Source organism: Nelumbo nucifera, chromosome 8 (assembly GCF_055504915.1).
Source record: "Nelumbo nucifera cultivar China Antique chromosome 8, China Antique-T2T, whole genome shotgun sequence".
NCBI classification, from domain to species: domain Eukaryota; kingdom Viridiplantae; phylum Streptophyta; class Magnoliopsida; order Proteales; family Nelumbonaceae; genus Nelumbo; species Nelumbo nucifera.
Genome location: NC_142656.1, coordinates 5,253,114 through 5,270,320, shown reverse-complemented (window position 1 = coordinate 5,270,320; position 17,207 = coordinate 5,253,114). Strand labels below are relative to the sequence as shown.

Below are 17,207 nucleotides of genomic sequence, written 5' to 3'. Positions count from 1 at the left end.
GCCTTTTGCTTTTCTGTGGAGTACTAATTGTTTCTTCACTACAGGTCTGTCTTCACTATGTTGGTCTTGGGGACCGGCTGAGGCTGACCTTGGCCCAAATGGACAAGCTGGAGGAGGAGAAGGGAATGCTCCAGCAAGCTGTCACCGTTACCGAGGAAAAGTACCATAAATTCCGAAAAAGCCTCATCGACGAATAGAAATTTTGTATGGAGGCTCAAGCATAGCTGAAGGAGGTGTAAGAGAACCTCTCCAAGGAGCAGATGGAGAGGGCCCGCATTGCAAGCCTTCTTTCGGAGGCAGAGCGATGCCTCACCCAGGTCGAGGGAGATGTGACCAAGGCGAAGAAGAGGGTGGCCGAGGTGGAGAAGAGGGTCGAGGGAGCAACAAAGCTTGCCTTGGAGGCCGAACAGAAGGCCGCTGAGGCCGAGAAGAGGGCCTAGGAAGCAAAGAAGCGGGCCGAGGAACTGGTCGATCTTGCTTGTTGGGCTTACTTGGACGGGATCGAGGATACTAAGAAAGCGCTCGTGGTGGCTCTGCCTGACTTCACCGCTGAATCTTTGAAGGTGATCCCTGATTCTCCCAAGGAGGTTGTCAACTCTGCTCTTCCCCCTCCTATAGAAGGCAAGGCCTAAGCTGGGCTTTTTCTGCTTTCTTCTTCTCTTTTTTTTTTTTGACAATGTACATATATTCGGCCTAAGGGGCCGTGAAACAACTTTGTAAAGACAAAAAATTTTTTGTGCATAATAAAAATTAGTGGCATTTTTTTATTTTTTGACTCAATTGTTGCATTTGCTGTGTTGTTTTTCCTTATGTTTTTTGCACTTATGCTTTTGTTGCCGAAGGGTCCATGACCCTTCAAAAGAAAAACACAGTGTGATACAAGTGTAATTCCTTCAGTTTACTTTGTGCATCAGAAGCGTGGCGAAGGGGTGGCCGAGGCAAAACCTCTATGGTTAGGCTGGGGCTTGCCTGGCCTGATGCCCTTTTAAGTGTTCACTTAGGCATGGCCGAAGAGGCCTGTGATGGGGGTAGGCCAAAGCAGAGCGTGGGGCTCGCCTGGCTATCTCCCCCTTACTTGGGTAAATAGCCAGATGACCTGTCGACGTGAGAGTGGGGGCCAAGGTTGAGATAAGGCTCACCTACCTCCCATTCTTCTAAGTGTTGACTTCGGCGAGGCCGAAAAGGGCTGCCATATTAAGGGGTGACCAAGACAGAGCTGAGGCATGTCTGGCTCCGCGGGGCCTAGGCAAAGTTGAGGCTCGCCTGGCTCCCATATCCCTATGCATTAGCTTCGACAAGCTTGAGGTGGGCTGCCCGATTGGGGGGGGGTGGCCGATATAGAGCTGAGGCTCATCTGGCTCCATGGTGCCTAGGAAGAGCTGAGGCTCGCCTGACTCCCGTATCCCTTTATACTTGTTTCAATGAGGTCGAGTGCAACGCTCCAAGGAGGTTGGCTTCCTTTGCTGATAACACTAAGTGTGAAAGTTTAGGAGGCTAGCCGCCGCTAAGGTGGGGCGCTGAGGCACACGGGGCCCTCAGCCATCCTGGTGTATTCTTACGCATTAAGTCATAGCGAAGGTGTTCGCTACTTATTCGTTAAGTCTTGGCGTTGGTCTAGCGAGGGGGTATAGCCCTCGGAGGAGGCCATGCGCCCTATCAGTAGCGAGGCCGAAGAGTTATAAGAACTTAGTTTGTACATGCGCTGAGCATTGAGCCAAAGAGGAACTTTGCTTCATTCTTTCCTTAATTTCAAAAAGATGTTACAATCACTTATAGTACATCCGGAGGTTCTCCGAATTCCATGTCTGAGGTATAGGTCTTCCATCTAGGTGTCCAAGTGAAAAGTGTCGAGGCTGATGACTCGCTTGATTTTGTAGGGGCCTTGCCAGTTGGGGCCCAGCTTCCCTGCTCCTAGTTCAGGGACCATAACTTTTCTAAGGACAAGGTCGCCTCCCTCTTGATAGTGTCTTTCTTTTTCCCTGGAGTTGTATAGCGGGCCACTCACTGCTGGTAAGCGGCTACCCTTATATGTGCTTGTTCTCGGGCTTTTTCCAGTAGGTCTAAGTTTTCTCTAAGGGCTTCATCATTCTCGACTTCAATGTATGCCTCAACTCGGAGTGTCGACTGGCCCATTTCTGCCAGTATTGCTGCTTCTATGCCGTAGGTTAAGCTGAAGAGGGTTTCTCTCGTGGCTGTCCGAGGCGTAATTCGGTAAGCCCATAGTACACTATTCAATTCATCAGCCCAAAGTCTTTTTGCTTGGTCCAATCTGATCTTCATTCTATACAGTATTGTCCTGTTGGTGACCTCGGCTAGGTCATTGGTTTGAGGATAGCCTACCGAGGTGTACTATCGCCTGATGCCGAGGGAGGCACACCACTCCCGGAACTTGGCGTCATCAAATTGCTTCCCATGGTCGGTGACTAGCATGTAGGGTAGGCCGAAGCGGTAGATGATGTTTTTCCAAAAGAAATTTTGGATGGCTCGCACCGTGATGGCGGCCTAGGGCTCAACTTTCACCCACTTGGTGATGTAGTCTACTACAACAACGAGGTACATTCTACCCCCCGTGGCTAGAGGAAAGGGGCCAAGGAGGTCCATGCCCCATTTGGAAAAGGGCCATGGGATGCTGAGGGCCGAGAGAGTGGTGGCCGGCCGGTGGCATAAGTTGGCATGGATCACACTTTTGCACCAATCTAGTTGCATCCTTGTGGAGGGTAGACCAGAAGTAGCCCTACCTTAGGGCTTTTTGGGCTAGGGCTCTCCGGCCGAGGTGGTTACCGTAGATGCCTTCGTGAATTTCTTGTAGCACATAGTTGCCCTCCTTCGGACGAAGGCATCAGAGGTAACGCAAGGTGAAGGATCTTCAGTACAGCTTCCCTTCTAGCAGGGTATAGCGGGCTGCCTGTCGTCTAAGTCGTTTTGCCTTACATTTGTCTTCGGGCAACCATTCAGTTGATAAGAAGTTGACGATGGGATCCATCCATGAAGGTTCAGCCTCTATGGGGAGTACTCTGACAACTCGACGGCCCACTTCGTCAGGCAACCCGAGGTCTCGGGTTTGGCAAGGATGGCCTTGAGGAGTTAGTTCATTAGGACCACTACAACATGGATCTGGAAATACGGCCTTAGTTTCCTTGCCGAAATCACGATGGCGAAAGCCAACTTTTCTATCTTAGGGTACCTGGTCTCGGCGTCGTAGAGGACCTTGTTGGCATAGTACATTGGCTTCTACACATCATCTTCCTTGATGAGGACTGAGCTAATTGCTTCATCCCCGACCGAGAGATATAGGTACAGGGTTTCCCCTTCGGCCAGCTGGGTAAGGAGGGGAGGCAAGGTGAGGTACGCCTTGAGCTTGTCAAAGGCGCATTGGCACTCCTCCGTCCATTAAAATTCTTGCAGCTTCTTGATGGCATAGAAGAAGGGTAGGCAGCGGTCGACTGATTTTGACATGAAGCGATTGAGGGCTACTATTTGGCCTGTGAGTTTTTGGGTCTCTTTCATTGTCCACGGGGGTGCCATGTCTAGTATGGCTTGTATCTTCTCAGGATTAGCCTCAATACCTCTCTGAGTGATGATGAAACCTAAGAACTTGCCTGATGTGATGCCGAAGGGACACTTGCTGGGGTTGAGTTTCATGTTATACTTCCGCAATGTGTCGAAGGTCTCGGCTAGATCCGAGACGTGGGTCTCAGCTTTCAGGCTCTTCACTACCATGTCATCCACATTGGCTTCGACGTTCCTCCCCATCTGTTCTTTGAACACCTTGTTGACAAAGCGCTGGAAGGTGGCCCCAGCATTCTTGAGGCCGAAGGGCATCACACGGTAGTTGTATGTGCCATGTTCAGTGATGAACGAGGTATTCTCTTCATCCTCTATGTGCATCTTTATCTGATTGTATCCGGAGAAGGCATCCATGAAGCTAAGTAGCTCGTACCCTGAAGTGGCGTCAATGAGGTGGTCTATCCTCGACAAAAGGAAAACTGTCCTTGGGGCAAGCTCGGTTAAGGTCTATGAAATCAATACAGATATGCCATTTCCCATTAGCTTTTTTTACCATAACCATATTTGACAACCAGTTAGGGTAGTGTACTTCTTGGATGAAGCTAGTGTCAAATAACTTTTCAATTTCCTCCTCTATGGCCTTCTAACGCTCCAGTGCAAAGTTCATCTTCTTCTACCAAACTGGCCTAGAGCTCGGGTTCACGCTCAGCCTGTGTGTAATGACCAAAGGGTCAATTCTGGGCATGTCAGCGGCGGACCAAGCAAAGATATCGGCATTAAGTATGAGAAAACTTACCAGTTCAGATAGGCTCTCGAGGGGAAGGTTGGACCCAATGCGAACTGTCTTGTCGGGCTTGTCCTCGTCTAGGGGAACCGAGACGAGGTCCTCGGCCGGCTGGCCCCGGCTCATTGGCTCCTTCTTGAGGTTGAGCCCTTCTAGTGGTAGAGATTCTTTATTCTTGCCCTTCAGCACTGTCACATAGCACTGGTGGGCGGTGTGCTGGTCCCCACGAAGAACTTCGATGCCGTGCTCGATGGGGAACTTCAAGGTGAGGTGGTAGGAGGAGATGGTTGCCTGGAGTGTATGAATAGTTGGTCTCCCCATGATAGCATTGTAGGGTGAGCCAATCTTCACGACCAGGAACTCTATCATCCTTGTCACCTGCTGGGGCTCCATCTCTACTGTGATTGGTAGGGAGATCTTGCCCTCTGGTTTGACAATGCTGACGGAGAAACTGACTAGTGGGGCATCTATTGGTTGGAGGCACTCCGGAGCTATCTTCATTTTCTCAAAGGCTTCGTAGAAAAGGATGTTGACTGAGGAGCCACTGTCAACAAGGATCCTTTTGACTACGATGTTTGCAATGATGGCTGAGACCACCAATACGTCATCATGGGGGACCGTTACCCCCTTCAGGTTCTCATCCATGAAGGAGAGGGGTTCATACTTTTGCTTCTTGGGGGCCAGCCCCTGGATGTTCAGTTGCTTGACGTAGGCTTTGTGATCCGAGGCCGAGGCTCCACCCGAGGCCGTGCCTCCCACTATGATGTCGATGACGCCTACTGCTTGTTGGTGGTGTTGTTGTTGCTGTTGTTGGGATTACCTAAATAATAAAGCACGTTCCCCCTAGTGGGGATGAGGCGCCAGCCTCGCCTCCGACGTACTGCTTGAGGTGGCCTCGACGAATGAGGGACCCTATCTCATTTTTGAGATCATAACAGTCCTTGGTGTCGTGGCTGGTACCTCGGTGGAACTTGTAGTATTTTTTGGGGTTCCCCCAATGGGGGTTCTTCTTCAAATTTTCAGGCCACTTCATAAATTTTTCCTACCCGATTTGCATCAGAATTTGTGGGCGGGTGGAGTTGAGTGGCGTGTACTGATTGTAAGCCAAGGCCGAGGCTGATGGCTTCCTATTGTTGTTGTCGTTGCCGTGGCCCAGGTCTCCGTTCTTCCTCTTCTTCTCGGGGGATGTGTCCCGATGCTCTGTGCCTCTCTCATGGGCATCTGTAGCCGAAGCCTCTTCGACGACAATGTATTTCTAGGCCCTTTCTAGGAACTCTAGCTTCATCTTTGGTTGGCTTTTGGCAACGAAGCATTAGAGGGCCAAGCCGGGGAGGAGTTCACTGATGGCGGCATGCATGAAGACCAGGGGGTCGAGGTCACGGACCTCGAGTTCTTTTTTGAAGCGGTTTATGTATGACCGCAAACTCTCTCTTCGCTTCTGCTTGACAGTTATCAATGAGACAACGCTTTTCTGGGGGCGCTGGCTGCTGATGAAGCGGGCAAGGAACATGCTGGAAAACTGCTTCCATGAGGTGATGGATCGAGGTGGGAGGCTAGAAAACCATCGCCGAGCGGCTCCCTTGAAGGTCGCCTAGAAAGTCCGGCACGTCAAGGCGTCGGAGTATTCGTACAAGATCATGAGTGCTCTGAAGCTCTCCAGGTGGTCGTTCAGGTCTGTGTTCCCTTCATACATCTCCAAGGCGAGAGCCTTGAAGTGCAGGGGTAGAGGCTCGTCGATGATATCAGGGGAGAAGGCATCCATTCTCCCTGGCAGTTGCTTTATCCGGCCAAGGTGTCAGTTCGACCTTCCTTAACTTGTTGGAGCTTGGCTTTGACAGCTTCGAGCTCAGCTCGGAGTTCAGCGAACATGGGGTCGGGCACGGCCTGTGCACCATCCCGGTCTTCATGAACATAGTGGTGCTCGGCATGGACTCCGGAGTGCACGAAGTTGAGACTGCGTGCTTCGCGCTTAGCGCGGCGGTCATTCAGGATGTCTCGGAGGTGCGAGACGTGAGGGGAAGAGGCGCGACGCTGGCCCTCGACCCTAGAATGGGCGCTGGGGCGATAACGACATCCGCCTTTGCCCCTCGGATTGGCTCTTCGACGTCGGTGATGCTGCTCGGAGGGCTGACGACTATCCTCCAATCGTTTCGGCTCTTCCTCCCTTCGTCTAGAAGGTATGGAGTTTTCCTCCCTTCGGATGGGAGGTCTGGTGGTTTGGGAGAGTGGGTCGGCTGGACGACTGCTACCAGACTCTTAGGGCTCGGTCTGCTACGCGTAGCCGAGGCTGGGGACCGATTGGCTGGTGGACCCATGCCGGCCCGACTGTGTTGACTCCCCGGTGGGGTGGCCTCATGCTTGGGGGTAGCTCTACTTGACTCGTTGTGTCAAGTATTCCAGGCGGTCGAGCTTGGCCCGGAACTGTTCATTGGTGACAAAGTTTTGTGTATTTCTTGTTCTTCGTACCATGTTGGTTGGTTGGATCTTGGGGACTTGTTATCTCGTTAAAGTTCTTTTAGGGAACGTCCAAACGATGTTTCCCACAGATGGCGCCAATTGTTGATGCTCAGGATGGCCGAGGGCAACAAACTAATTTTGCCCCTCGACTCCGAAGGCTTCGAGGGTTCGGAGAGCTTGTTGTCGAGGTTGAGGTGGAGAGGGCTCCAAATACTATAGAAGCCGAAGTTAGTTGGCCGAGGTGCTGCAAGGCATAATACATCAGAAGCCCCAAGTGAGAACCCGAGGCAGAGTATCCGACGATCAAGTTAGTACGGGGTACGAAGAAGGGAATTAGAATATAGCTTTTGAGATCAGTTCCAAATCCAGATGCCGATTGTATTCAATCCTCCTCTTACCTGGAGGGGGGCACCTCTATTTATACTTGAGCTGCCTGGAGGTAGGTTGAGATGAACACTTGAGATGGGTGCCATACGTGGGCAGCCAGAGAACTCTACGGGGACGTGTAGGCGCTCCACGATTGACTCCGTACGAGAGAAGCAGAGTAACTCCTGCTATAGCGAATCTTATTCCCAAGTCTGACGCTCGTGAGCTGGGCCTCCCAACCTCGAATGGGCTGTTGGGTCACCCCACATCAGGACCATTGCTGATTGCTGTTCTATAGGTGTTTTTTAATGTGACATAAAATTAGTAACAATATTAAAAAATGAAAAATATCAAAAAAGGCGTTTATTTCATACCACACCGCTTCTGATTTTCAAGGTGTTGCTGGAGAAAACGCTTTTTAATAACATCAGGTTTGAAAAATTTATGTCATTTATCAAAATTTATGGATAGTTTTGATTCGTCAAAACTCTTTCCATATCATATTAAATTTTCGCATTGAAAAAAAGAAAAACTTATCGGCTACATAATGATAAAAACATTTAACGACTTGTTACCAAACACCATCCTAATCAAATCTTGATTCCGCTTTCTCTTTTCAAATCAGATTAAAGGGCGTTTCAATCGTTAAACAAATCTTTCAAAAATTCAGATTCTCCTTACCCAATGGTCCTGGGCGTGGCCGAGTGGTCGGTGACCACGTGATTATGTGGAGTAGAGCGTAGAAATCTTGGTGTGGACTTCACCTCTGAGACACTCAAGGCTACATCTGGAACCGTCCATAAACATGTGGTTTGATTTGATTGGACGATCTCTCGTTCTTGGTTGGAATCGGAATTGGAATTGAAATCTTATGGAATCTGAATCTGAATGGTTCATTTCCATAATCTGTTGGTTCAGATAAGAATGGAAATGAGAATTAAAATCAGCAGAAATAGTATTTCATTCCCAATGGATGGGTAGGAAATGACCATTCCTTCAAATAGGGAATCCCTATAAATCAGGAGGGTTGGGGTTCAGGGATCCCTATAAATTTAACCTAGCCTTACCGGCAAAGCAGGCTTGGAGGTTATGTGTGAAAGTAGATAATCTGTCGGTTAAGATCATGAAAGCCAAATATTTAAAAGATAATTTTTTTTTGATTGAGCAAAAAATATCTTGAGTATAAATCTAGGTAGGAGAGAGTGAGAGGATAAGTTAAAATGAACTTTAAATCCAAAAGGTGTTTATACAGTTAAGACTGGGTACTATGGCCTAGCATCTCTCAACAGGGTTCCAGCCACTGAGTATGTGGCTAGACTGGGGAAAAAACATTGGACTGAAATTTAGAAAACAAAAATTGACCCAAAAATCAAGAGCTTTATATTGAAAATGCTCTCAAAATGCCCTAATTGTGAAGGAAAATCTCTATGATAAGAAACTCTTAAATGACAACCTTTGCCCTATTTGTAACCAACATCTTGAAACTGTAATGCATTGCCTTTTTGAATATGATCACACAAAAGCTGTCTAATTTGGATCTCACCTAGGTTTCATGGGGGAGAGAGTTGGAACAAATTCAACTTTTAATACTTGGTTTCAAAATTGGGTTGAGTTTTGTTTTATAGACAGAGACAGAAAAGAGGACCTAATGGCTTTATCTTTTTTGTTTTTATGAATTATTTGGAAATCTAGAAATAGAAAAATTTTTGAGAACGTCGACCCATCCCCTAGAGTCACTCTTGCAACTTCTTACAGGATGTGGAGGGAGAGAATGATGATTTCCCAAGCAGGATCACCAGATTCTTTACTTCAACATCCAAACTCAAATGAGGGAATATCATCTTTTTGGAAAGGGTCATATGCAGGGAAGCTTAAATTAAACGTGGACGGGAGTTTTGAGGGTCCTGGAAGGTCAGGTTTTGGAGCAGTTCTAAGAAATGAAAATAGTGCTATCATAGCTGTAGTTTTTGGGAAGTCTACAGCAACTTCCCCCATACAGGTAGAAGCAATGGCAATTCTCAACGGCACCTGGAGATTTTGAGTATCTACGAAGAAGAAGTAATCGAAGTGGAATCTGACTGTCAAATTTTAGTGCAGGCGCTTAAAATAGGAAACTTGAATTTAGTTTCGGATGTAAACTTTCTTTCTTTAGATATAAAATCATTGACCGATGATTTAGCAATTTCTTTGGTTATGTTAATATAGGTCTTGTAATGCTACAACACACTTGCTTGCAAAAAAGAGTCTGGATTGTTTATTCTTGATATGCCTGAATGGATACAAAATCTGGCCAACCAAGACTTAATTAAACTTTAATCTCTGTTGGTTTTTTGTATATTGTGACTTTTATTTAATGAATTATCTTACTAGTTTTCTATCAAAAAAAATGGAGGAATGCCATTCCGATTACGCCCAACCAAACAGTTGGAATCAGAAAAGTCCATTCCAATTCCGATTCCATATCCCTATTCCTGCGACCCAAACGGGGCCTCACATACTTCCATTTTTACGGTTTCTTCACTCTTCTACGGAACAACCACGTGCCTCTCGAGTGGGACAAATGCAGAAAAATTAAAAAATAAAACAGTAAACTTCCCCTCCATGATAAATACCCACTCTCCGTCTCACTCTCTTGAGCCACACCACACAGTTTCCTGTTCTTGTTCCTCATCTTCATCTTCATCTTCAACTTCAACTTCTCTGAAGAGGGGAAGAGTCTGGAGCTCTGAATTTCTACCACAGAAGGTTAGACGGAGAGCAATCGACGGCAGCCATGCTCGAAGAATCGGTTCCTTCGATCTGGGCTTCCATGTACAGCTGGTTCACCCCAACTGTCCTCTTCCTCCTCCTCAACCTCATGATCGGTACGATTGCCGTCACGTCAAGTTTGGGAAGCCACAAGCATGATCACAACAAAGACGAGAGACACGGACACCATCCCCAACTCGCTCGAGCTCCGTCAGTCCTACAAAGACTTAAATCCATCAATCTCTACCGCTACAGATCGGAGGAATTTAACGCATTCCCCACCATCACCACGGCGTACCAACCACCTGAGACGGAAGTCGTACAGAAAATAGAGCCGACGGAACAACATCAACAGGTACAAGAAGAAGATGAGGTGGTAGAAGAAGAAGAAGAAGAAGAAAAAGTAGGAAGAGCCGTACATCATAACCCAGATCAAGTTCATGACCACCATGTCAGCCGAAGCAAATCCGACACGAAACCGTCGTCGGGTGACATTCCGGTAAAGCTGCCGCAGAAGATGAAGAAGTCTGCAACTACTAAATCGGCCTTTAGGCATTTCGAAGAAGAAGACATCGTGGAACGCCGTCGACCGTCTACGGTGAGGGAGAATGAGAGCAAAGCCAGTGATTTGCAGTCGGTTGGAGTTGACGAAGAGGTCGATGCAAAGGCCGATGATTTCATCAACAGGTTTAAGCAGCAATTGAAGCTGCAGAGGCTTGATTCCATTATGAGGTACAAGGAGATGCTCAGCAGGGGTGCAAAATAATTAAGGTTTTTCTTATAATTAAAAGTATTTTAGAGTCTGTACTAGAGTAGATCTATTACTGTTGTTGGAAACCAAATAAGTTTTTCATTTTTCTTTATATTTTCCTCGTTTCCATTCTTTTTTCATTTCTATGGTCTGTATAAATGCTTGTTAGTTTGAGAAAAATCTCTGGGTATTTATATTTTAGACTTCCTAGTTATGAGTAGTGGATTACATTCACGGCGACTGCGAAAGGAGAGAGGAAGAAGAAGAGAAAAGGCAGAACAGAAGTAAAGCAGGAAAAGAGGTAAAGTTGCATGTGCGTCAGAGTCGATTTCCAATAGCATCTCGACTTGCTTTTCCGGATATTCGGTGGCAACAATTGCAAATTAATTGAATATATACGTCACGTTTGTCCTGTACATAGAAGATGATTATTATTGGTTGTAGATGGAGAGAATTGCATGTGCCGGAATTTATTTACGAGATTAAAGAATTCTGATTCCTTTTATTTAATATATACATTTAATTAAGAAGAGACTGACTCTTATTTATTAGAGAGAGAGAGAGAGACGACTTTGGATTGAAGACTGTAGATGGCATATGGGCATGTGCATAAAGCCTGCTCGTGGGACTAACCATGTCGGCATATCTCATACTCTCATTCCTCTCTGCAAATGGAAATGGGTATCCAGTGTGTATTAGTATTATCACTCTCTGGGACGAGATGGAATTGAGTGTGGGAAGCAAGTTATAGTGGTGGGACCCATTGATTGGTATGTGGGTCATATGTGCTATGGGTCATGGGTTGGGCCATTACAGCCCTGGGCCTGTGATGGACTGATGGGATAACTATAAAAAATGTTAGAAGTTCGATTTGAGCTTATTTTAAGAAGCTAGAAATGGAGTTTTTTGCTTTTTTTTTTTTTTTGTCTATTTTCAACCAAATGGTCTTTGGGTTGCCAAAGTTGTTATGTAAAAGCTCACTGTCTTTTATTGTAAAATCTTGATCTTTCAAAAAAGATTTGCCAAATAATCCCTATAATTTTCACTCTGGGTTGATTAATTGGTATAGTGAGTTTGGGGCACATTAGTGAGTTCAGCAGTTCAGGTAATATATAAAATATTGGGTGCTGTTTGGGCACATTAATAAAAGAGACCAATTGTTAGAATTAATTTGGATTCCACCTTTAAGAAATAAGGAAATGCTGCAAGTGGGTGTAGAGTGTAGTGTATCCCTAGAGATCTATAGGGAAGATCAATATCATTAGAAAAACTATGGTTGTGTTGCCTTAGGATTTGTGCTTCTCAAGCCCCAAAGCACAAAGTTCAAATTCTAGGGTTTTTTTTTTTTGTTGGCTTTTAACTCTCAGCAAATGGTCTTTTAATTTGATTCAACATTGTTCTTCAGGCTCAATTTGGAAGAAGTACGAGTACAAAATTATATATTTGTACTGTACATATTTGTGTTTGTACTCCTTCGAAACTAAGCCTCAGAGCTCAAAATCAAAATCTTATCCAAATGAAGCCAGAATTTGTGGTTGAAGCTCCCTTCTTTTTGATTTAAAAGATGGAAGTATATCATTAACTACCAGAAAACTTACAACTTTCCCATCGAGGAGTATCAGTCATATTATCTAGCAAAAGATTCACAATATTTACAGGAGGATTATTTAGATATTTACTACGGCAGTTTAGATTGAGAGCCATATTGATATAGCTAAACTGTCAGCACATCTATTAGCCTCTCTGTAACAGTGACAGAGGGTGGCATTTGGGCATTGGCTAAGGAGCTGCATAGTGTTTTTGAAGATGACTTCTGTTCTCCAATTCGGTGATTTTCCTTGCTGAATAGCAGTAACAGTGGATAAGGAGTCTAATTCAATAATGAGAGGGAAAAGACCAATGTTGTTAAGGTATCCTCCACACCATCGATCCCTATAATCTCTGAAGAACCAGCAGATGAAGCCATTCCTGAATGATGTTTTGATGCCCCATCAGTGTTAAGCTCAAATGTGTGTTCTGGCGGAGGAGTCCAAGTAATGCATTTCCAGAACCTGATACCACTTTGAACAGATGGATTAGCAGCCATATTTACATATCAGTAGCATTTTTATTTCTGACCACATGGATTTGATTGATATTTCTTTGTTCTCAAAATTTATATCATTCCTAGATTTCCAAATAACCCACAAGGTATGACACAATAATGATAACATATATTTCTCAAGCTGGTTCTGTAATCTCTGAATCCAGTATTTAAAATTCTGAGGGATAGATAAAGCTATTGGAAAGTAGGTCTAGATATCTCTGGTTTTTGGGCAATTAAAGAACATGTGGATGATGTCTTCATTTGGACTTTGACAATGAGAGCATTTTGGTTCAGGTATTATATTCCTATGGTGAAGAATTGTTCCAGTAGGAAGTTTACCTATAACTCACATCCATATCCATACGAAGTGTTTTATCCTACGGGAGCATGGAAATTTCCAACTGTGTGGTCTCCATCCTTGTGTTTAAATAAAACTTGATAGGCTGACTTAACTGTGACACTTCCATCCTTACTATTGCTCCATTTCCAGATATCTTCCTCATCCTGACAGTGGGTAATTGGAATAGCAAAAATCTTGTTCACTACAGATTGAGGAAGAAGAGAGATTGAACATCAGTTAGATTCCAATTCATATTGGAAATACAGTCCGCCACTAAAATGGGGTTAGAACTACTAAAGGATCCCTGAAGTCTAAAGTTTATAAGAGGAATTGTAGAAACCCATGGATCATTCCAGAAATTTGTTGGTTGGCCATTTGCAATCCTCTTTTGGATTCCTAACTTGAGTAGATTTATGCCCTTAACCATGCTTTTTCATCCCTAAGGGGGCGTTTTTTTTCGGATTTTGAGAGGGGAAAGTCGGTCAATGGGATTTTGATTTCCATTGACCAAGAAATCCATATATTTTTTTCAGATTTATGTGGGGACCAGGGAAAGTTTATTTTCCTGGGTATCATTTATCCGGATAAGTGATACCCATCTCCTAAGTGGGTAAATAACTTTCCCACCTCGGGGGAAAGTTGTCAACACTTGAATGGGACAAAAATACCTCTTTTAATAATGGTTTTTTATGGCTAAAATGGTCATTGCCTTATTTACTTGGGAAATAAAAGAATATGGGTAAATGCGCTTACCCGAGTAAGTCTTTCCTGAAAAATACTTACCTAAGTAAGTGCATTTACCTGTGTAAATAACTTACCGAAAAGCAAATAGAGACTAAGAATCACCCAATAATGCCGTGAGATCAAAGAAGTCTCTCCCTTGACTATATTTTGCAAAGAGAATTTCAGAACATAAAATTTTTATTATTTTTTTAAATTCCAGGCCCTTGATTGACTAATCCTGTATCTTTCCGCCCTAAACCCCCGATTTTAACTGGTTTTATCACCGTCTTCCACCCTAGATGATGTTTACTAATTTTTCCATTTGACCCCATAAAAAATTTCTTTTCATTGCATCAATTTGTTCTGCAACTTCATTTGGAATTTTAAAATTTTGAAATGAACAGATAGGAAGGGTTTCAATAACACACCTTATTAAAATTTTAAAATTTCTTTTCATGCTTTTTGATTCGTCCCTCCAGTACAGGCATGCCTAAATATTTATCTATCTTTGACGTAAGAGGAATACCCGACTGGGTAGAGAGATCTCTTTTCAGATTTCTTGGCACTATCATTAAAAATTTATTTAAATTAATGGTTTCACCACTTTGAGCACAGAAGCTATTAATCATATCTAATACTCTATTATTTATATATATTATTATATTATTTCTATTATTTAATATAAATAACATTTATATATATATATATATAATCGGGGTCGGGATGGGGTGGGGACCTCAATCTCTATCCCCAACCCCAACCCCGACCCTGATTTAGGATTCTATTAATCCCTGTCCTTGATCCCGATTTCGATTAGGGATTCCTATTAATCTCCATCCTGCCAAAACAATCTCCATAGGGTTGGGGAAGTCGGATCCCCGTTGGGGATGGAGTAAATTGTCATTCCTATTGCAAAGGCTTATAGGTTGAAATTGAGTGGTTTCTTGTTTTGGGATTACGACTTATCAGAAAATTACGTACTGGTCAATACATATTTCTGAATTCCATTGCAGACCTATAACCATTCAAATTGTCCAAAACCCCCCACTCTATATGTCAATGCCTACTCATGAATTAGCATCATTTCCAAGTTGGCACCTATCCCAATTATACTTTGGGCCTTTAAATTCTAACCCCAGGCTGAACTGTCATTCTATGGAATTTCTCATTTTTTTCAAAAATTTCCAAAATGGTGTGAGTGACAGTGGGTCCCGCAGTCTCCCAATGTTTTATAAAGATTAAAGAATTCTGCTGTAAGATTACCTTCAGGGGCCTGGGGATTTTTGGGAAGATTCAAGTCTAATTTCCTCAGCAGTAATATCTTCAATTGGCAACTGGTTTCACAATTGGGCATAAATCCGGCCGACATTATGCACTTGAGTTGCAGGCTCAGTATAAAGAAATTTAAGGTGGTCCAAAAACAATTTTTTTTTTTTTTTTTAATTTCCTGAGGCTTATGTGTCCACTGATTTTGATTATCTTTTATAGCCATGACTTTATTTGATTGTCTTCTTCTAAGTGGAAAAAACTAGTGTTCAGGTCACCCTCCTTAAGCCACCACTGAATCCTGGATTTCTGTTTCCAAAATAAAATACTTCTTGTCTTAATATTAAAGAAAGATCTGCATATTTTTTCTGAGAAATATAGGATCTTTGGTCTCTAAATAGTTTTGTATGCCATTCAGCCTGTATAAAAGTCTTCTTTTTCATTTGAAATAAATTTTTAAAAATATTTTTATATTCTTATTTCAGGCTTTGGTTAAATCAGCCACGAGAGGTAGATACGCCCGTTTGTGTGTAGAGAGGTAGATATAAGTCAGCATTTAAAACCATAAGGCTGTGTTTAGTTTGAAGGAAAACCTTTACAAAACTTGTATAGATTTTCTTATGTTTCTCTTTCTTTACTTATTTTTTCCTTCAATCCAAACATAATCTAAGGGTTATGATCGATCGATAGTTAGTGGTATGAAAAGCATTTGCAGGTCTTCTATTCAGTATAAATAAGTCCAGGAAGATGGGATTTGTACAAGAATTTGTGCTTTAAGTTGTAAGAATAATTCAACTTTTTGAATAGGCCTGAGCAAAAGAGGAAAGCTCAATCTTTGCAAATAAAAAAAGAAAACATAACCCATTACAAAAAGCTAAGAACAAGAAAAGAACTCATAATCGATACTTAAAGTACATCTACAGTATCAATTTGATCCAATCCAGTTGTGGGCCAGGTGATAATTTAGCATCCACCACTACTCTGATCCAATCCTAATAAAACTCTCCCTTTCCCTACAACACTACAAATCAAATACTATTTCTGATTGCAGAAATTGTTAAAAAAAAAAAAAAAAATCTTGTGGCATAGCCTATAGTATCTTAAATAATGATAGTATAAAGTCTACCTAAGCCCAAAGGTAGTAACAGGTTAAAACCAGTTCAGAGATTGTTTCAAACTTACCTGATGTTGTGATGTGAAGAGAAACTCTAGTTAAGAGAGTTTGGATGATAATGTATTGTGGTCTGCATATCTAGACACAAATATATTACGTCCCAGTGTATTGTACGGCTACAGTTTCCACAAATATATATTACGTCCATAATGTTTCCGCCATGCGGCTGTCTTATGTTTTTGTGGTCAGTAAATCTGAGTTCACCTATTTCATGACAACAGATGGCTGTTTTACGGGCTATGTGGCTTCTCTCATCACTTGCATTTATGGCTAGCCTAGAGAGCAAAATGACTGAACCCACAACTCATACCTTATACATGACTCTTTTTGGAAGTTATCCCAATTACAAAACCATCACCTCTACAAGCTCTTCAGCTTTTGACACATCTTCTTTCCTTTTTGTCACCCTACTTGTACAATGTTGTAATGACGCAGCTCATAACTTAAACTTAGCTAATAATAATCTCTATCATGTTCAAGCGTCCATTTTCTTTACAATCAAAATTGAAATTGGAATGAAATCTATTACAATTTGGAATCAAAATGGTCTGTTCCTATAATACGAATGAAAGTGGGAATTAAAATCAATTGGAATGATATTTCATTTCTAAAGAAAATAGAGAGAATGAGGGAATGACATTCCACCATTAATGAAAATGGAATTCTGATTCCAGTTCTGCACCCCTATTCCCACGAAACAAACGGGCCTGCTATGAAAGGAAATAACTTCAAAAGGACAGAAAAAAAAAAGACAAAGATGCTTAAAAATAAAAAAGGTAATCGCTAATAAAGTCCAAGCCCCCAATGTGCAACATATGCTGATTAGGCGAGGAATCGAAAAATGGAAGCGCTAATTGGATTGAATAAATATAATTCGAAAAAGATTTTCGAATAACAATTGTCTGGGTGGTGTAGTTGGTTATCACGCTAGTCTCACACACTAGAGGTCCCCGGTTCGAACCCGGGCTCAGACAATTTTCTTTTGTTCCTGTCTCAACTCATTAT

At 43.2% G+C, this 17,207-nt stretch overlaps 1 protein-coding gene and 1 non-coding gene across 2 annotated transcripts; both read left to right on the top strand.

Annotated features, from left to right (window-relative positions):
* Positions 1-9,737: 9,737 nt before the first annotated feature.
* LOC104600711 (bromodomain protein (DUF761)) lies at positions 9,738-11,125 on the top strand. Its single transcript, XM_010263810.3, has one exon. It carries the CDS (start codon positions 9,888-9,890, stop codon positions 10,626-10,628), a length of 741 nt encoding a protein of 246 aa, XP_010262112.1. The 5' UTR covers positions 9,738-9,887; the 3' UTR covers positions 10,629-11,125.
* A 5,977-nt stretch (positions 11,126-17,102) lies between these two features.
* Positions 17,103-17,176, top strand: TRNAV-CAC (transfer RNA valine (anticodon CAC)). Its single transcript has one exon. It is a non-coding gene; the product is annotated as a tRNA-Val (tRNA).
* Positions 17,177-17,207: the final 31 nt, after the last annotated feature.